General features: G+C 40.1%; 1 protein-coding gene across 1 annotated transcript; it reads right to left on the reverse strand.

Annotated features, from left to right (window-relative positions):
* Positions 1 to 2,794: 2,794 nt before the first annotated feature.
* LOC140647539 (carbonic anhydrase 2) lies at positions 2,795 to 20,994 on the reverse strand. Its single transcript, XM_072852272.1, has 7 exons — positions 20,819 to 20,994; positions 20,044 to 20,241; positions 9,595 to 9,713; positions 8,091 to 8,183; positions 7,256 to 7,318; positions 6,064 to 6,219; positions 2,795 to 3,656 (listed from the first exon to the last, which is right to left on the reverse strand). The coding sequence occupies exons 1-7, from the start codon at positions 20,850 to 20,852 to the stop codon at positions 3,537 to 3,539; spliced, it is 783 nt and encodes a 260-aa protein (XP_072708373.1). The 5' UTR covers positions 20,853 to 20,994; the 3' UTR covers positions 2,795 to 3,536.
* Positions 20,995 to 21,267: the final 273 nt, after the last annotated feature.

The following is a 21,267-nucleotide window of genomic DNA, read 5'->3' on the forward strand; positions in this document are numbered from 1 at the left end:
AAATCATAAAATGTTCTAACACATGGAGCTGGCAGACAAGTGCGAGACAAGATCACAAACTGTGCAAAATGAACAGTTTGCAAGTGAATGTGCTTCTCTCTTTCCCCCATCAAAGTGCTGGCTGAGTATCTTACGATGACTTCAAATTAACACACTAGCCTTTTTTCTTTTCTTTTTTTTTTTTCTTCTAAATAAATTTCCCTTTAATCAGAGCTGCCTACTTGACAGTAACACAATTACCTGCAGTGGATCATCTTCTGTTCCATGACCAAAGTGGTCTCTTATTTTTATTATGAATTCATAAACAGTTTTCTAGTTGAAACAGGTCTGAGTGTGATGTTAGAATGGGTGTTGTTTTAAACCTGTTGTGGAACAATTGCAAGACCTAATTATAAACTCTTCATATGAGCAAATAGTGAAGGAGAACAGAGGTCAGGAAGAAGAACTGGATGGTTCTATTCACCTTTATCTTAATCGAACTCACCATTCAGGAAATGGATCATGAATGCCAGGGAAATGGTTTTCTTCATTTCTGGGTTGGCCTTAATATAGATGTCTTCCTTGAAAAGGCAATCCATTGCAGAAGAGTCTAACTGCAAAGTGTAAATTTGTGATAAGCCCATGTACCATTTTATGCTGGAGAGGGGGTTTTGTGAGGATTTTGGGGGGTGGTTCTCTAAGTTTGTACACTTAAAAAGAAAGAAAAAAAAAAGAAAAATTAAGAACAGTGTTCCCTGGTAGACCACACAGGTAAGACATACAGCAGGCTCTTCCTGTACACCATGTATATGACTTACTAACACCATATTGCATTGTCTGGCTGAATACAAAAGTACTTCATATTCAGCAAAGGCAAACATATGGCACTGGCAACATTCCAGGTAAACAGGCTCGTGCAAACAAGATGATAAATATATGGCTGATGTTGGTTGTCTTTGCTGTTACTTATTATTATTTACGGAGTAACCTTGAAGTGCAATGGAGTATGAGATATGGAACTTTTTATTGCAGCAGTGGTTAGAACTTCACAGGCGTTTCCAGGTTTTCACCCTAGCCATTAGGCAGAAGTTCGCATTCTCTGTCACATACCAGCCTGGATACTATTTAAGCTGTACAGGTACCACTTCTCAGAAAGTCTTTTTATGTAGTAGTCAGGGTATTATAGTTGTCAAGATATGGGTTTAAAATTTGAAAATCTGGGGTGCTCATATTTTATTTTCTAATTTTAGTAGTGCCATAACATGTAATCATTATGCACATGTAATCAGAGTAGGGTTGCCACCTTTGAGAGCAAATTCTGGCACACACACACAATTCCAGGAAAAAGTTTAGTGTTTGTGACTGCTAACAAGCACTTCGCCTCAGCTTCAGCAAAACAATCCTACCTGCTGAAATAAGTCTGTAAGTCTCCATCCTTGGAGATACTCAAATGCCAACTGGGCATGGCCCTGGGCAACCTGCTCTAGATGACCCTGCTTGAGGGAAGGTTTGGACCAGATGACCTCCAGAGATCCCTTCCAATTTCAGCCATCCTGTGATTCTGTAAGGTGTTTCCTCTTGGCTTGCTTCAGCAGCTTTAAGCCACAATGTATTGGATCTATATTTCTAATTTTAGAGGTGTAACCTCCCTTGCATTGTTTAGAGGACACAGGTGTAGCACTCAGACCTGCAGGTGACACTTAAGAGTTAGAAAAGTATTCAAACCACTCAACATGAAGAACCTGAATTAGTCAGCATAGTTGTTGTAGGAAGAGACAAGTACCTCCATAGCTCCATTCAGAAAAGCTGAACTTAGAACAAATGACCTGTGGCAAAGGGACACTTCGTTTTTCTGTTCTGGTTTTGGGGTTTGGTTTTTTTTTGGCGGGGTGTTTTAAATGGAGAAGCTTTTCAAAGGGGGAAGTTTAAGAGAGTTTTCTAAAGATGTTTGTATGCACTCTGAGAAGGCTTCATTCCCATCTCACACATTGCAAGATCCCAGGAGTTTCAGAACCTTGTCTGCCCAACTGTTATCTTATAAATTACAAAGTGATCCCTGATGGGGTAGGAAGCTCATAATAAGTTGCCTTAAAAACTAGGACCAGAATCCAATGAGATGAGAGATTTTCTCACCACAGCCAGGAGCCTGAGAAGGAGGGTAGCCCCTTATGGTATTGTTTGGATCCTGTGTATTTAGAACAGATTTATATTTAGGTATCTATTGCATATGTGTTCATGAAAACACAAGAAATCAGATAGTAAGGATCCAGCAATGGAAGTTAGCAGAAGCTATTGTCTGCTCAGCAATATTTCTGTTGAAAAAAATCTTCTGCTGAAATCATTCATATGCTATGATACTGTGAGGCTATAAACCAAACACTGGGGACACAGTCTTGAAAGATTTGGTCTAGCTGGAGAAACTAATTGAACAGATGTTCTGCATAAAGATGAGGCACCTTGCTTTTCGGCTGTCACATAAGGGCAATGTTTAAGCAACTGATTTGGAGAAGCCCATTCTTCAGTATGATGTTGTTCAAAATTCTTGTGAGGGGATCTTTTATTATGCAGTCAACTTTGAGGATAATTTGTAGTGATTGCTCAAAACTAATACTTCCTTCTGCTATCAGAGAGCTACTTAGAGAAAATTTCCTAACATATCCATATAGGTTTGCATTCATCTTCAGTGTCACTGAAACCAATTCCCAATATACTATATGTTTAGTAATTATGTTTAATATGCAACGATGCTAACAGATCCCTTTCCTGAACTAGTGACCCCTTTCCTGAATTAAAACAACAGCGTGGAAGCAAAAAATATAAGTATAGATTTATTAGAGAAGTTATCTAAAATACAATATTATTTTCCTCTTTAAATTAGAGCATATATTATTTCAATGAAAAGGTATTTTGTATTATTTCCATGGTAATAACAACTTTTAAAGATAATACTTAATTTAGGACATTTTTAATTAAAAAAAATCCAACACTACCATTAAGACATAATCAAGGTTGTTGATAGCATGGGTAAAAATGTAAAATGGTCTCAAAAATATTTACATGCCAGTTTCTTAAAATCTAAGAAGTCTAATTCTCAAAATTCACTTTGTTTTACTTTCTCAAAATACTTTTCCTAAATCATATCTAGATTCTGTATTCCTGTGCTTTTCACAAAGCTTCAAGTTATCATTAGTTATGTGTACTATCACACCTGTGGATGAGGTTTCTTAAAATGGCTTATTTCGCTATCACCATATCCTCTCCCAAGTAGCCAACATACTGTTTGTTATACCAAAGTCTCAGTCGCAGTAATAATCACCAAAATGCACACAGCCACCCCTACACCCAAGCCTCCCCCAACCCCACACCTTAAGAACCCTTTCCTATTTGGCCAAGAGCCTTTCACATTTCATTAGCTGGCATTTTAGATGCAGAGCGAAAGAAAGAATGGATCTGGGAGACAAGATGTTGCCAGGGCACACATGGCAAAGGTTTGATTTGTGCTTAGCAAAAAGGGTTCCTCACAAACACAGCAATTTCTAACACACTCAGCGCTGAGGTTACTGGAAGGAAGCTCTGACTTCTCTGCTCTTCAAAGGCTGACATGGGCGCCAGTTGTCCACCATATGGCACACAGGCTCATTCTCAGCACTGAAGCAAAGGCAACGGAGTTTGCACATCTGTGGAAAAAGGCACAAACATCCTCAAATGCATACTCTTGTTTCAGCGGGACTATTTGAATTATACACCTTAGGCCTGAGCCAGAGGTCCAACTCAAAGTTTCACCAGCACTTAGGGTCTAGAGATGGCATCACCACTCATGAGTCTCTGCATTTCATCCACACCATTTCCTGCCCCTGACACAGGCTCTCCTGTCCACAAAATATCCTAGCAAGAACAACTAAGAAAGCACAGAAAACAAAGCCCTAGGCACACATCTTCTGAATTCTGTGGACAAAGAGCTGTTTGTCCTTGACCCAGATCTGAATTGAAACCCTTTCAGAATCCTTTGCAAGTTGTACTGTTTTGGCTCTTTTGAAAGTTGGATTTTTTAAATCCAGTTGAAATAAATAAAAAAAACCCACAAACAAACAAAACCACACCACCAAACCACGCCTTATCCTTGGGTCAAATTAAAGCAGCCAAATTCATTCAAGATCATATTGAATTTCAAATACTGTGAGAGAGAAAACTGCTCCACATCAATAGGACCATACTGTAAGGTTTTGGTGCTTGCTCCTAAAGTAAAATCAGTGTTTGCACAGTCTGATGTAATAAAAGCACCTTTTGTCTTGACACCTTTTGGAGATGTCTAAGACACCATCTCCAAAACTAAGTAAAAGACTGTGCCAAAATAATAACTCGCCCCAAATGTGATCTCACATAGACAGCTGGAACTGCTGACAGAAATATGTAGGTGGGATACAGGATTTTGTACAAGTCAGGCTGCAGACCAGGCTTTTCCTCATTCAAGGAGGAAGGCTCCCAGCAGTGACCAGCCCAGGAGAGGACTTTACCTTCAGGACCGACCGGAACAAAGTTCAGAGCTCAACCTCTGCCAGGAGCTGCTGTGTCACTACAGCAAATGATAACAGGCTTGCTACACCCTGCTGTAATGTTCAGCTTTTATCTATCTTTGGAAAAACCAATTCAATTCAAACCCAGTGTCAATACTCTGCTTTTTGGTTTCTTGTTTTGATGAGCTTTGGAATGAAAAGGCAAGCTGCCACACACACTGTTTTGATCTCAAATCCATCTTTGAAACGTCGTTGGTAATATGGAGGGGCGTGTGTGGGAGAAAAAAGCGGTAGCTTTACCACTTGTAGGTGGTTAAAGTAGGTGTAGTAGGAAAAACAACTCTATTTTGCTGAATATGCTGCTTCCCTACAATAAAACCATATTTGCAAACCTTGGATTATCGATAGCAATACCAGTAGTCTAGAACAAGTAAACAGTGTCAACTTTAATGCTCCCTTGCAGTTTATTAATGGTAATCATTGCTATAATTATTATTTCCAATAGTTCTTCCTTGTCGTTTATTCTATCTTTTATTATGTTAAGTCCCACAACAGCTCAGTTGCACTTTTTTTCACATCACGTGAATAAAACCCCTAGAATTCTGTGTATATTGTTAGCATGCCTGCCATTGACAAAAGGGATTTAAGAGTTTGAAGGGTAAACTAAAGCCCTTCAGGGCTAGTTTATATTTATAGGCTCTAGATTCTATTTATATCTCCCAAGCACACAGATGCGAACCAGAGGATGGAGTCTTGCCTCTACGTAATTTCATTAACGGATGGTGCAGAAAGCTAAGGCCAGGAGTGATTTAATTGGCACGAGCTCCTTCCTACTAGGAAGACTCTATCCTCCTCAAGCTGCTCAACAGAAAAAAGGATTTTTTTCAGGCAGCAGGCTTCTGGAATCTGCAAGTTTTCTCTCTTCCAAACAATGCAGTTTTGTTAGGATTGTCACAATTCTGCGTGGGATTCCCCAGTCTGTTCTGTGCTGAATAGAAGTTGTAAAATGAGCTCTGTGTCCTGAAAATGCTGGAAGATCAACAAACCAACTACAGATCTACGGTGTGAGACTGTGGATGCAGCATACACACTCTTCAGATGCTTGGTGAACCCGGTATTTTCAGGGCAAGTATACCCAGATAGGTGATTTGTGTATGTGCAGCAAACCTGCTGATGCTCACAATACATGCCAGACTAACTCTGCATGTGCAAATGGTCCTCTCATGCATGCTACAAATTTCCCAGATTTTTACCACGTGGCAGTTCTAGTCATGTGTCTGGAAAGCCTGATTAAATTTTTAACCCCCCCTCAAATTTTCCCTGGACTGTGTCCAAATGGAGGACAGCCTTACATTTTACAGCAAACTCTACTTCCACACATAGAAGCAGAGCCCTACCAGAAAAGGATAACCACTTCAGATAGATATTTTTGACATGTGATGCTAACTAATACCCTGCAGAGCTCTGCTGTAACATAAAATGCCATTTCAAAGATCACCAGGAGGGCTGAACCAAAGCAATAAATATGACTCCAGTACACATTTACTGGCACCATGCATTGGAGACCTACCTGCTCAGGGCTGACAGTGATGGGCTCCTTCAGAACATGCCAGATCACACATTCAAGCAGTGGGGGAGTGGTCAGTGAGCCAGGGTATGTCCAATAGTCTCTACATGCAGGAAGCAGTCCAGTGGGGTCAAAGTTTGTGAAGGAAGCTTGCTTCCCCTGCAATAAAGAAAGGAGGTGGGCTAACGTCAGGGGAGAGACCACATACACATGCTGGGCTTGCAGTAGTAAAGTCTCCTATGGGGAGCTCCATGTTTGGAGAAAGGCAGAAATTGAGTTTGGCATGCAGTGTTGAGTGCCTCCTACAGTACATTTGGGACTAAAGACTTTCAGCAATATATTTCTTATAAGACTTTCAAGACATTGTTTCTCATTTCAAATGTTGAATTTATGTTCCTTGCTCCTAGACATATGATTTGACCCTGCTTGAAGGAACAATGAGATTTCAGATGCCAAGTACACTAATGGCACTGGAAATAGAGAACCTGGGAGACCTGTTGGAGAGTCCATTGCAGTAAATGGCAACATCCATTTACCTCAAAGGGAGCCTGATGACAAAGATGACAGCATAGTTTCATTCTTTACCTTACCTGTCCACGTTTCTCATTGGCACAGGACTTTACCACTATGAAAGTACCTTACCCAGTAAGTACTTTTAGTTTTTCATTACTCATCTCATTAAGATCACACACACGCTTCACACAATATTTAAAATACAGAAAGGCTTTTTTTCCTAAGAGTTATATATCCTGATCAAACTTCTTATCTGGACTCCCTCTCTAAATAGCCAAGAGAAGCATGACCTCTTGGAGGAAGGAAATTTATCCCACAGATGCAGAGATGAGGGGAGGTGCCTTTTGCATCTGTCACCACTGACTAGAAAGGGCACCTAGAAGAGTAGTTTAGATTAGGAAGATGAATCCTACCCTATAGGTTTAAATGCAGTTAACAGAGAAATGTAGTCCCAGAGATGCAAACTGATCACCATTTCTAGTATTCCCTCCTCTACCACAACTTCATTTTAACCTCTTTTGCATTTAAGAGCATTACAGGAGCATCAAGTGCTGATGGCAGGAAGGTTTGTTTTACTTTTGTACATGTAGCAGACTGGGAAGAAGTAAAAAAAACACTTTATGAAGAAGACAACACAGCACATTTGTGATTGATGTCAATCAACACAGGCAGCAAATATTACCTTGGTTTGAATGGAGTTCAGAGCATCCAGAACTTTCTGTATTTCAGGCCTGGCATTTCCTACCTGTAATACAAACCATACAAAAAGAAAATAACCACGCACTCTCACGATCCCTTTAGTTTTCTGTTACAGTTCTCAAGGAAACATTTTATAGTACATTTTCCCAGGACCATTTCATTACATAACAGGAGTATTACAGCAAAAGTGGCTGGAGCTGTCTCTAAAATCATGCCAGTTGACAGTCAGCACAAATGGGTCAGCCAAGGACACTGGACAGAATAAAGCTATTTTCATTTACAGTGCGTGGATTTATTTTTGGACTTGAGCTGTTCTTTTTTCATAGAAGTCATCCTCCTATATAAAACACAGTGAGGACAGGACAGAGTGCACACTGCTGGGGCACAGTCACCTTCTTCAACTAGCTGTGAAGAGAATTCAATTAAGACAAAATGCTCTGGATATTTAACAATGACAGGAAAAGAAAAATAGGTGTTATTTAGGCTGGTCCTACTGCAGATTCATACATACATAACTTCGTCAGTTATGCACATCATCTTTCACTGATAAGAGTTATGTCAGTGTTACTGTCATGATGAAGGCAAGTATGCTGCTGTAGGGCTGCCACAGTGATGGATGGCAGTCGTACTCCATGGCTGGTGTACAATTTTTATATGTAGAGAAAGCCAAAAATTTGGAGCACCATCTAGTTTGCTATGGGTTTATGCAGTGTAACATAATGCTGCCTTATTCTATATTTTAGGCTCTTAGGTCCCCCTGCAACACAATTAACATACTGGACTCATCCGAATAATACAAAAGAAAAGGTTTAACTAACCTTCATGAAGATGCCTACCACAGCCAAACCATCAGGATGCTTCACAGCTTCAGCAAATTTGCCATATTTTACGTTCCAGTGAACAATATGGAGCTAGGAACAAGAAAACAAGCAGCACTATGAAGATGATATTCCATCCACAGTATTTTACAAATGAGAATGTAGGGAAGTAATTTATTAAACATTAAGAGCAGATGGTGTTTTACTGATGAGATTTAAAAACTTTTGTGTACAGTTAAGAATTTGTTGAATCATTCATCTACTTTCAAGTTCCATTTATGCAAAGAGATTTCTGTCATGCATTTTATTTTGCTTCTCACTCTTATTCCCAGATGAGTTTTAAATGCAAACTGTGGCTGTATCATTCTGCTTTTAGTCTGGTGAAACTCCTGTTATCTTCAATATGAGTTTTTCCTGCATGCAGCCTGCAGGATTTTGATATAGTATTTTAATGCTATATATCCTGGAGTTCTTATCAACACTGAAAGACATGATTGTCCAGTGTCAAGGAGAAGAGGCATTAACTACAGATCTGATCTGCAATCTAGATTGTTTTTTAAAAACAGTCCTGTCCTTTTCTGGAAAGCCTTTGAAAAGAATGCGCAATGAATCTCCAGGTCACATTAGCCAGGATGTTTCTTTATTTTTTATTTCTGAGTTATTTCTAATTTAAGTTCATCTGGCTGTTTCCCCATATCTGCAAGTCAAGTTGAGCATGTAATTATGGCACTGAACAGATGTAAGGCAATGGCAAGTTTCTCAGATAAGACAAAAGCTACTTTATTTCATGAAAAAGCAGCAGAGCCAATGAATTTGTGGGACCATTTCTTTTATCCATCAATGCAAATCACAGGTTTGTTCAGTCGATGTGCATTTATGAAAGGGAAAGTCTGTCACAGCATCCAGAGGTAGATTTCTAAACAGGGGACAAGGAAAGGTGGGATGCAAGGCACTAAAGTCACTCCATTTCTGTAGTGAGACTGTAGTACAGAGTCTTAAGTGGTCTAAGGGACATCTGGAGTCTCAAGGATATTACGCAGAGTGACTGCATGGTCTCACTTTGCTACCTGCCGTCTTCAGAGTTCCCTTTGCTTCTTTGCTACCAAAAGATGAAAGGGTCTGCCCCAAAATGATTCTGTTGTTTATATAAATGTCTCTGATGTTAAAAATTGAAGCCAGGAAAAGAGGATGTGTGTGTACAGAGGTGTGATTCTATTTCTTCATAATTTTCAAGAGTCATCGAGAAAGCAGGGGAAAACCAGGGATAATTAATGTGGGTTTTTCTGCTTCTGTAGTCCCTTTGATATGAAGTAGCTGAAAAAAAAAAAATTACAATAGTCCTCCAATCCTAATCTCTGTTCTTGCTACTACCATCTTCTATGGTAACCCCCCACAATCTCTTGCTCTATGAAGATTTGTAGAGAAGCTGCTACCATGGTGGAATATTAAAAAAAACCACCACTCATTACACACAAAAGACTGGAGAAGGTAAAGCATGTCCTACCTCTGCATCATACTTCACACCATCCACAGTGTGCTCAGACCCTTGGCCCTCACAAGATCCCCAGTGAATGTGGAACTGTGCAAGCCTGTAGACTCCATCCAGCGCTCCTCCTTGCAGCACTGCAAAGCAAAGAGCCTCCATTAGCATCTTCCATAACCTTTGCACTTCAAACTGGAACGTCCATCTCCAGTCTTCCAAGTGAATTACAGCTCATTGCTCTGCATGCTGCCATGCTACTCCAGATCGTCCTCAATGGTACATTGCGGCAATATGCCAAAAATCAATAACAAACATATAAAACCATAAGTGACTTTACAGCGAGTGTTTCACCAGCAATTTAACAGGCATGCTAATATTACAGGTGACGAGGGGAGAGCTAAGGATGTAACTTTTCTGTCACCAAATAAATAAAAGAGCCAAGAACAGCCTTTGTAAGAGGCCCATATAGAGTTCTATGAAAGTACGCTTGAAGACCAAATCATCTTTCACTTACTAATGTACTCTGTTCCTTCATTTTAGACACTTTATCCATTTAGGCCTTAATCCTGCAAATCCTGTGGTAGATTGGATTGAGTAAAATGCTTTTGGTTCCAAAATAAATCTAAACACCTGTTAGCCATGGGTTGCAGCAAGCTAAAGCGCTAGGCACAGTGCAAGGCATTGCAGAGAATGTGAATACAAATCTCTTGTCTCTCCCATCCTTTACTCCTCAAGAATGAGTTTAAAGAAATGGTGGTGAGAATGGCAGTGCCTGCAGAGGCAGATTTTTTAAAATATGGATTGGAAATGAGGCATTTACTTAGCACTGACATTACTCCTGCTATGGGACTGCTGTAAGTGGAGTGCCCAGCCACATTTTCAATTACACAGGAGCAGGTTCCCCTGAGCTCCCTTACTCTGCTTGTTAGTTTTAACCTTGTACTTAAACTGTGACCAATCACCATTATGATAGGCAGGATCAAGCCCTATTACTGCAAAATGCTCAAGGCACAGACAATATCTCCTCCAGTGCAGCATAAAGCACAGAACAATAACAAATAGTTTTATTAGAGTTATTTATCTAAGTTATTAGAGCAAGGTTTCACATGTTTGTGGTTTTTTTTTTTTGCTAAGCATCTCAAATTCACAATTAAATCTTTAAGATGTTAATATTATAAATAAAAAAATTTAAAATGTTATTTGAAGCACTATATAACAGGGATCAATTTCTCTCTCTATATACATAAATGTATATATACAATAAAGTGACAGAAGAGTGTTGATATCAGATATTACATGTAAGTGTGCTCTGTGTATGTGACACAAACAAAATGGTTCTGTGGAGTAAAGATGCTTTCCTCTCAGTCTGCAATTAGTCTAGACACTATTGCAACACGTGCATGTGTGAAAATATACATCAAATGCAGATAGGAAAAGGTCACTGTCTGTTCAGGTTTGAATAATTCTGATTATATGCAAGCATGAACAACAATGGCCATGGATACTTGGCAATGGGGTGAGAAGGATTCAACTAAAAAAATGGAATACGTGAAAATTAAATATAAGATATATGTAAAACACATTAGTTTCCACCGGTGTGCCTTACACATGCAAAATTTCGGTTCAGTGGACAAATTTAGCATTTGCCTGGGGCTCCTTCTTTGGTAAATATATTTAGAAGTCTCCCAACACATACTTCTATTTGAAAAATGAGAATATATGTTCCACTGCAGTCTTTGTAATTTCCGATACTGTAGCCAACACTGAACAGCCAACAGACCAAGACTAGCCCTACCTATTGCCAAGCTATGTGATACAAAGAAGAATGGCTACTTAAAGTAATTAAATAGGAACGTATCTTATTCTACTTTAATGTTTCTGCATGTGCTAGTTGCCAAGAAGCATAACTGTTTCAAGCACAGGACTACAAATCAGAATACTTTTTTTCAGAACAGTGACTGTGAATGTGCATTAGTTCCTTTTGAAAATGAAGTAATTGGTTGCTACGTCTTTACAGATGCAAAATCATTTAGTCCACACAATATCACGTTTCATTTAAAAATGATGCCATGGAGTTGCAATGTTTCAGTTCCTTCGGCTAATGGACTTGCTGCTCATTGCAGGTACAAATGGACTGAGGTTCCACCATTCCTCAACCTCAGAAAGCAGTAGCGCAGCACAGGTTAATCTGCCATTATTAATCAATGGAAAGCATGCTGAAAAGCAAAACCATGCAATCTTCTTAAATCTATTTGCAGTGTTATTTCTCTACACAGTTTGCTATAGTCTTGTAAAACTCAAAAGATGCAGAAAAATCTCTTTGCAGTTTTTGCTTACTTTTCTCATTCTGTGGTTCTCAAATCCAGCACTAGCTTATTTTGACTCACAGCACAGCATTCAAAGAAAGTAATAATTAGATTAGTGTAAATGAATACAAATTCAGCAGGCTTAATTACAGAACAGCCCTTCTTGTTCTAGCCTACATTAAGTGGGTTGGTTTTTTTTTAATACTTCTCAGCCTTTCCAAAAAAGTAAAATTTAAAATTAAACTTAAAAGGCAAAGTAGAAATGTTAGAGCTTCATTTTTTTCCAGCACAAGCTTTTTAAACCATGAATAAATGCTACCAGCTTTTGCAAAGTAAGAGTTCATCGAGAATCAGAGCAACACTCACACCGGGAACTTCCCTGTCCCATGTGACATGAACATTGATTCAGGCCACATTGACGATAGAAGTCCAACCTTTCCACCCCCTTTTTTCAAAGGATGCGGAAATTCTGATCCATATTTGAACATCTCATCATTAGCTTCCTTCCTTTTGAAATTAGTATTAGTGTACGCCATCCTGGAAATACATATGTAGCTGTGCTCCCTTTTGTTATATAGCACAGCTTCAGATGCAAGGTGAGGACAGCACCTTGGAAAACCTGGAAAACACACTCTTGTCTTACAGGTTCATCCTACTCAACACAATCTTCATCAGTAACCTGGTCTCCATAGATGTGTAACAGCCCAAGAGGCAACAGCTTGAAAATGCAATTTTTTTCTCTCTTTGACAGTTATTTGAAATGTTACAGTGATACAAATTTGGAGCTACTTTGCTTAGATTAAGAAATGGTAACTGGTTTCAACCTTCTACCTTTACTGGAGAAGTTATACTAGAAACATTCAATAATTATATTGCACTGTTATTAAATGATCTCATAACATTTTCTAAATTAAGTGAACATAAGCAGCAGCAGCACTAATTTGGAAAGTCAAATAACCACACAAACTGTCCATTTATGTCTGTGGGATTTCTTGGATAAAGAAGGTGAACTCCATTTGTCTCCATTACACTTTCTTAGGATATTTGAAAACACACAGAAATCAAAGGGCATATTGATGCATCTGGGACAGCTATTTACTGAGGCCACACAGCTTCACCGTTCTATGTAAAGGCAAGTCAGCGGGTAGTTACCTTACTCGTGTAGAACAGAACAGCTTTGTAAAAAATACTGTGACCCACTTCATACCTTTTTTCAGGAAGTGGCAACATCCACATCTGTGAATTTTTGCAGGAATACTATGGAATTACTGTTATTTAGTTACCTCCTATGGGATGTTTCCTCTATACAGAGCAGGAGACTAATAAATCTCATCAAGGCAATAAACCTGTCAAAGAAATAATTGAAATGGCTGAACTACAAAACCGTTTCATGAGTTAGAATGAATTCCTTCCTCTCACACAAATTAGTGTGGTAAAAAAAATACTACTCTGAAGTTTGTTACTCTGAGAAAATGCAGAATGAGAAAATATTCTTCAAATGGAAATCACTGACAGCAAAGCTCCTTCCAGTAGCTCATACAATGGGTCCACTACAGCACAACGGATGTCCAGAGCTCCAAACTTAGGAAATTTAGTTTTAATTGAGGTTCCACCAAACAAAAACCTAGCAGCAGGACATTTCAAGCATCTGCCTTTGAGGACAGCCCTCTTGCACACACATTGCTTTGGCATAAAGAAAGCCATGATTTTGTATCAGCCTACAGTAGATGTGCACATGTATATGATGTTGTAGGTATGTGTGTATGTAAATATATGCATAGTATATACATTAATGTTAATGTTTTGTAAGCTTTTGTGTATCCACAGACATCTGTATGATAGAAAACAGGCCTTGAGGAGGCAAAGTAGATGAAGCATTACTTGAGGAAAAAAAAAGTCTTGAGCACCATGCACTATTAATGGCACAAAAAAGGCTCTTATGAGGATGCTCAGGGATTAGTCTTGTGTTCTTACACAAGGATGGGCTTCCCCAACTGATAGACTCAAGAGTTCAGTTAGGGTGAGCTGTCACTTCTGTGAAACGTGGAGTACAGTGCGTCACATTTTGTGAGATGTTTCCTTCTTTATGTTATCTCTTTCAGACATTCCTCCTAGGACGCTGTATCATGACAAGCAAGAGAGCAAGACAGCATGCAAGCATCTGACTGTAGGGATGATACTTGCAGAAAACATCTATAATGGGTTTCACCAAGAGAAAAACTACATAATTGGTATCTCATGAGAAAAAAAACCCTACTCTGACCTTGCTAGAGGGTTAGCCTGATAAGGCAACAAAGATGTTCCACAGAGATAGACCAGAATGAAACATCTGCCAAAACACAGCAAGTCTGCAGAAATGTGTATCCGCAGCAGGTCAGTGATTCTGATTCACCTCAGCTGAACTACTTCATCCAGACTGGGTAGCAGCCAGAGAGACTCTGACTTGCTTAAGTATACAAAGTCTTCTAGTTTTCTTAACTGCCCTCCTACTCCCTGGGACTCATGGGGTTTGTTTCTCATGTAGTCTCTTAAATGGAGATTCTCTGAGAGTCGTAAGGTGCTGTACTGACTCCCTGATCAGCCTTCAATCATCATGTTTCACATCATATGAGCTGACAATGACTTTGTAAGACCTGAGTTGGAAGCATTAAAATTCTCTTAAAAGTAATAATTGTTTTAATTTCTGATGATAATAGCTACAATACTAATCTCAGTGACTGCTTACAGTACTGAAAATTGTGTATTGGACATGGTGGTCATACTACCTTGAGATCTAGTGAAGGATGAACAAACTTTAGGTGTGAGCATTGCCTCCTCTAAATATGCAGCAGTCCCTCATGCCTATAGGTAAATGAACAAATAAATTGGCCAGGAAGAGTAGTCATGGTGACATCTGGCACACAGCTTCATTACATCTTAAAAATTAACTTTTCCAAGTGGCCCTAGCTGATAACAGCTGACTGGTTTCTCCTGGTTTTGCACTAAAAGCACCTCTAGAAGAGGAATTTGGAAGAAGGGAAGGAAGTTGCCATGATTCTTAAACACACAATCCATGTCAAATTTCTGCCCAGAAGTTGTGTGTTAAAAAAAAAAAAGTTGATGTAGGTAAAGAAGGGCACTTTTGGGCTCTGTAAAGAAATGAAGGCCTGAAACATGCACGACTGATCTCAAGCCCCCTCACCTTCCTTTCCAGTTCCTGGAAGCACTAGAACTATTCTCAAGTCACCTGCTTATGTAGGCTTTGCAGCTTCTGGTGATCCCAGTTCACTAGAGAAATGACTTAATGATCACACACCCTCTGGGACCTCTGACTTTCTAGTCAAGCAGTGCACAGAAGTACTTGTGACACATGGGCAGGTCTCTGAATACTATAAGCTATAAGCAATCAGTTCCCTGACTTATGATTCAGAAGGGTCAACACATTGCTTAGGCTATACTGTATTGTGGACCTTCAATCCATGACTGTATACTGATAACATGGAATATTACTCTGGCATAGGTAATGTTACATCTTTGCAGCTGGGAAGACTAAAAATAGCCCAGTGGCAGTAACTTGGATTAAAAATTGTGCCTTAAGGACAGCAGACCTGCGTGTTTCTTCCTCAGTTTACTTGCTGAGGCAGAAGTGTAGGAAAAGAGCAACAGTGGCACAACTTTCAGACTAACTCACTGCCAACCAAGAAGTGCTAATGCACTGGCTGTTGAATAACAAATATAAGAAAATAAATTGGTTTGTTTACAGCGAGCCATAATTCAACAGTTGAAGCTTCCTCATTAATGTTTACAATTATAGGAAGAATTGGGCAGTGTATTTGATTACAACTACTGAAAGCCTCCCAGGCGGTGCTAGTTCCAAGGTCAATACAGTATTTGCATTTCCCTAGGTCTCCTCATCATTTTAAAGTTCTACCATGATTGAATATCTGCAAAAGTGTCAGATTTACTTGGGACTCTGTCTTGGATTTCAATATTATCTCTAGCTCAGCAGCTATGAAGGAAAATAAAATAATTAAGAGACTCATCCACCAGCAGAAATTACCAGTACGTTTAGTAATGTCTCTAGAGCCTCACACCACAGTTGCAATTCACTTCTGTCAAGTTCTACAGTTAAAATATAATATTTTAACATTCTTGTTATGGAATAAATTAATTGTTGATTGACTTCTTCCTTTTATAAGCTCATCATACACATGATCAGAAAATACTGATACAATGCCTACTGCTGTGAGAACTTCCCATTTGAACTTCAGGTTTTAGGCGAATTCTGAAAAGTTTTCTGGGAAACTTACATAGAGAACACATTGCAAGTATGTTACAAAACCTTCTTTCAGGCTCTTGAGGCTTTCTTGAGCCAAGTCACTTCCTGTGGTTTTACAGCTCTGAGAAGTCGCCATTTACTTCTGCCTTTTAAAGTAAGTGATACGCTTGTCCTTACAGCAGACTGTAATATAAAGTGTTTAATATGATAAAATAAGTACCCTTAATGAGACACCCCTTTGCTATAAAGTTCCTAAAATAAGGTGCATTTTTTAATTATAATTTAATGGTTATCAGCACCATTTGTTTCACTCGTACATGGAAGGTCAGGTCCTAGGATACAAGAGTGGATGAACCTGAATTTGTAGTTTTATTCCTAGTGACACGTTTATCATAATGAATTTTTGCTTTTATTTAAAGTTATAGAATAAATACCTACAAACACTTGAGCTTTCACCATTATTAAAAGACAGTGGATATGAGAACTAAAAAAGCAACTGCAAGAACTGAAGAAGAGAAATTAAGTAACAACTGGAAGAGGATGTTTACTGTTTGCTTTCTACATACAAGTCCAAGAAAACATTCCAAAAGACTGCAAGGAAACAAGACAGAAGACATCCTTTTATCTAAGAGAAAATCATGGAATTTCAGCAAACAAAAAAGTGTTCATAAACATGGCAATGCTGATTTGTGAATTTTCTTCCCATACTCCATTTCTACCAACTAGCAACTGTGAAATATGAAGGGGATTCACTTCAGAACTGACAGAGCCTTTAGAAGTGTATTCTGGAATATAACAACTGTCCCGTAGCCCAAGGAATTCAAAGGCTGCATTACAAGAACTGAAATAGAAGATTTGGGGGTAATTGCTTAGGAAGAGGGTTTTTAAGCATGCTTAGTAACTTCTAAGTATATCTAATAAAGTTAACAAGGAAGTAAAACAAAGTCAGGTTCTAAAGCTATCACAAAGATTTTAACATCATTTCTCTGTTAAAACATCATTGTAAGAGAAAATTGTATAGATCATAGGCATAATTACAACCTGAATCAAGAGTTATGTCTATAAAGCTCCACCTATTAGTAAAGAGATCTTCTAAGAGCAGACAAGAAAGCATTTTCTTCTGTGAAGATACACTAGTCACATAAATTGCACATAGATTATTTTTGTTTAAAAAGTTCAACTTTTATTTTACATTCTTACTATGCTAGAGTATAGATGGGATATTTTAAGAAATCCTATATTTTCTTTTAGATTTTTAGTTTTTCACTGATATGGGCAGAAGCTTTATACTACATATTCTTGTATGCACACACATAATATAACAAACATACATTTGAGAGGAAGAGCCTTTTATTTTGGGGAAAAATATTTTACATCAAAACTTTGAATATTCTGATATCTACTTGTTGTTACTTGTGATCAACAGTATTCACTTTACATATTTTCTGAAACAAATAAATAAGTAATCACTACTTTCAAAGAGTTTTATCCAAAACTGTATTTTAGCTTTCTTACCTATTTTTACTATACTATTACTACCTGTATTTTTAATTGCAAGAAATCTTTTTGCATACCTTGAAGAGCAGGAGTCAAACAGACATTAATACCTAGAACTGCTGTTCAGTTTACTTCAGTGTCGTTAGTTATGAGCCTGAAGATTAACGGATGGATCTACTTCTTTGTTTGTGAATAATCTTCAAGACATGAGTAATTGCACAATGATCTTATTGCTTCATTTTGCACCTACTACCACAGATAATTCATTACTGCACATGGGACAGCTCACAGGAGCGCGCACTATAGCTTGTGGGAAGTATTTACAGGATTTTGTACCATTGTCTTCTGTAAAACACACCAGCACATCACATAATTTCACATAGTTTCTCCTTGTGACTGTTGTGTGATGTCTAACCAAGAATTTGGTACACATATTATAGTTAGTCTCAAATTCAGAAACAGGAGCGAATCAAGCACAGTCAAGCCAGACAGCTCTATTTTGTGTAAGGAAAGTAGGTTACCTAGTTAACTGCATACAAATGAAGCCATTATGTGTGCTGCCAGGTAGGTTCTATGCACTGTAATTTTCAACAGTAAGTGTGATACTGAAGGATCCACCCTCACCTGGCCTCAGAGATCTGTTTAATGCTTTTTTTTCTAAAGAATAATCAGTTTCTGATTCACTAATAGAGCTACTGAGAGTATTTCTACTTGCATCTCCTATCCTCCCACTCTGAAAGCTGTGTCACTGCATATCTGTCAGAGGATCCCTGTCACAGATGTTCTGGTTCTGCACCGACTTTTCTCATAAAAAGCATTCTTCCTACAGACATTTCTTTAGATTATTATATGTTCCTGCTATTTTTTCCTCCCAAGTTACCAAATACAACCTAATTTTCACAGTCTTTCCAAACTTCTGCGCACACAAACAGAACACATAATAGTTCTGTTATACTGTGAGGACCTGAACCTCTTTCCTTAGAGCTCAGTGAGAGCAGACTCACATGTATCTGGTGAAAACAATCCCTTTTTTTGTACTCTGAATCATTTACCTTATTCCCCATGACACTGTTAAAATGAACATGCATTCAGCTCCTCAGTGCTACCTTTTTCCCTTTTTTTTTTTTTAAAACCATACAAATATTAATGTGGATGCTCTGTGTAAATTATACATGGATCTATGTGCATTTATACGGCTGTGAACACTTACAGCTGACCACTTAATATTGCTCAGTATAAAGACTGTAATTAAAATACAAAGTCAAATTCTTCATGCAAGGCTGAATGTCTGTCATATGGCTATATTACATTACCTGCAAACCCCCCACATTTTTAGTAGGCATGGATCATTTGTTTTCAGCACCATTCCCTAAATGATATTGCCAACGAAACACTTAGGAAAAATAGGGCACTTGCTCAAGCAAGTTAAATCAGGCAGTGTCTAGAGAAGGCAGTGACTTACAATGGGATTGTTTTTGCTGTCTAAATTAAAAATAGAGGCACATTCTTTGTAGCACAGTGATGATTTCTGCAAATTCAGCCAGCTGAAAAAACTACAATTAAAGACAACCTACAAAACCCTTGTTGCAACTGCGGCTTGGATTCCATTTGTCCATCAACGTGGCCATTCCTTTCAGTAAGGATTACTAAAAGGTTTGCAGGATTCAGTGCTTAATTTCACCATAGAGTACGATGAACAGTAAGATGCTGTGGAACGACTGCCTGCTAGCAAACTTTGTAGGAATGTGTCAGATATATTATCTTTATCTGGTAAGTCCAGCATCAAGAAATGTCAGGGATAATGCTTGTTTAAATTGCAGAAGAACAAAGAGGTATTTTCTAATCATTCCTCTGTTTCTGTGCTAACCTAGGAGCATATTGGCTTCAGAAATATGAAATAATATTTTGATAACCAACAAAACTATTTTCAAACTATTTCTACTTCAAGTTGTTAACTGTAATCCTTTGGTATTTTAAGGCCAGTTTCTTCCTATGATGTATTTTGCCTCTTCTTTTAACCATTTGGTCAGTACCTTATGATGACCTATGCCTAAAACTGTTTTTGTCAAATAATCATCTTTTTTTTTTCTCTCCACAGCTGACTCTTATCCAAATTCTTCCAATTTAAACAAACATAAAGCAATTCAATTCTCTGGAGTTTAGAGCAGGGCAGCTCAAAACTGCCCAGAGAGGCTTGGTTTTCTTCTAACAGGAGCTCAGTATCCTTCTAGTCTAAAGGAGCCGTGTGGGATGCTGAATCCTAAGGGCTGAATCCTGACCTTCCTGAAGCCAAAACACTTTGGTATTTTTTGTCTTTAAAAAAACCTATGGCCTCAGTAGACATTCTAGCAGCTGCGTTAGTAGCAGTTTCTCCCATCTCCACCCCTGCACATGAAGACGAGGTCTCACCTGACTTGTCAGAAGAATCATCAAACTCCACGTTGAAGGAATGCCCGTTGTTGACTATGTTTCTAGCCGTGCCGGCATCATAACTGAAGCTGAGAGGCTTCAGAGAGGAGTCGTACTTGGCGGACTTGCTGCTAATGGCAATGGGGGACTGGCGCTCCCCATTGGCGATGGGGAAGTGTTCGTGCCAGTGAGCAGGTCCTGCAAGACAGAATAGAGCAGCTCAGTGGGAAAAGACACGAAGTTCGGGGGATATAAGTGTTAAAACATCCCGGTTTCTAGAGTGAGGGTTAACACTGGCCTTTTAATAATGTACCGTCTGTGCGGGCTGCCGGTGCTGGCAACACAGAGGAGGGGAAATCCCACCCGGGGACCAAGGCAGGGACCCAGCAGTCCCTGAGCCCTGGAGGCTGAGGCTGGGGTTTTACCGGGGAGTCCTTCTAGAGGCCACCCCATCCTGCTGGAGCAGCGCCCCGTCCTCCCCTCTTCCTTGCGCCGTTACCGAAGTAAAGGAATGACAGTAGGACACCAGAGGATGCTCCAGGCAAATCGCGCGGTGCGCCTGGCTGGCTGCTCAGGCGCAGGTGGCATCTCAAGGTTAAAAGAAAAAAAAAAGAAGAAGAAAAAAGCGCCCCCGAGCTCATTTCCGCTCCGGGCAAGGGCTCGGTGCGACGCGCAGCGGGCACGTCCCGGGCGCTGCTCCCGGGGACCTGCCGGCAGGTGTCCCGCGCCGGGCCGGGCCAGGCCGGCCGGAGCCCGCACCCCACCGGGCACTCACCGTCGTGGCTGCCGTATCCCCAGTGGTGGGACATGGTGCGCGGCCCGGCTGTGTCCGCGGAGGCTGTCGCAGCGCCGTGGCCCCGGCGCGCTCTCAAGGGCTTTTATAGGCTCCCGCCAACTCCATGCCCTTCTCCGCGGCCGGAGGAAGGGGTGGGGAGCGCGGGCGGGGGCGGAGGGAGACTCCGCTGGGGGCGGAGAGAGCGGTCCCTTATAATCCGCGATCCGGGGCGGCCACGGAGCTGCGGCGGGCCCGGCCAGCAGCGCCCCCGGGAGCCGGGCGGCGCGGAGCGGCCGCAGGCCGGGCAGGGGCAGGGGCAGGGGCAGGGGCAGGGGCAGGGGCAGGGGCAGGGGCAGGGGCAGGGGCAGGGGCGGCCCTGCCTGCCTGCCTGCCTGCCTGCTGCCTCCCGCCTCCCCGCCTCCCCCGCATTGCGCACCTGCGGGCGCCCG

Source organism: Ciconia boyciana, chromosome 2 (assembly GCF_034638445.1).
Source record: "Ciconia boyciana chromosome 2, ASM3463844v1, whole genome shotgun sequence".
Lineage (NCBI taxonomy): Eukaryota > Metazoa > Chordata > Aves > Ciconiiformes > Ciconiidae > Ciconia > Ciconia boyciana.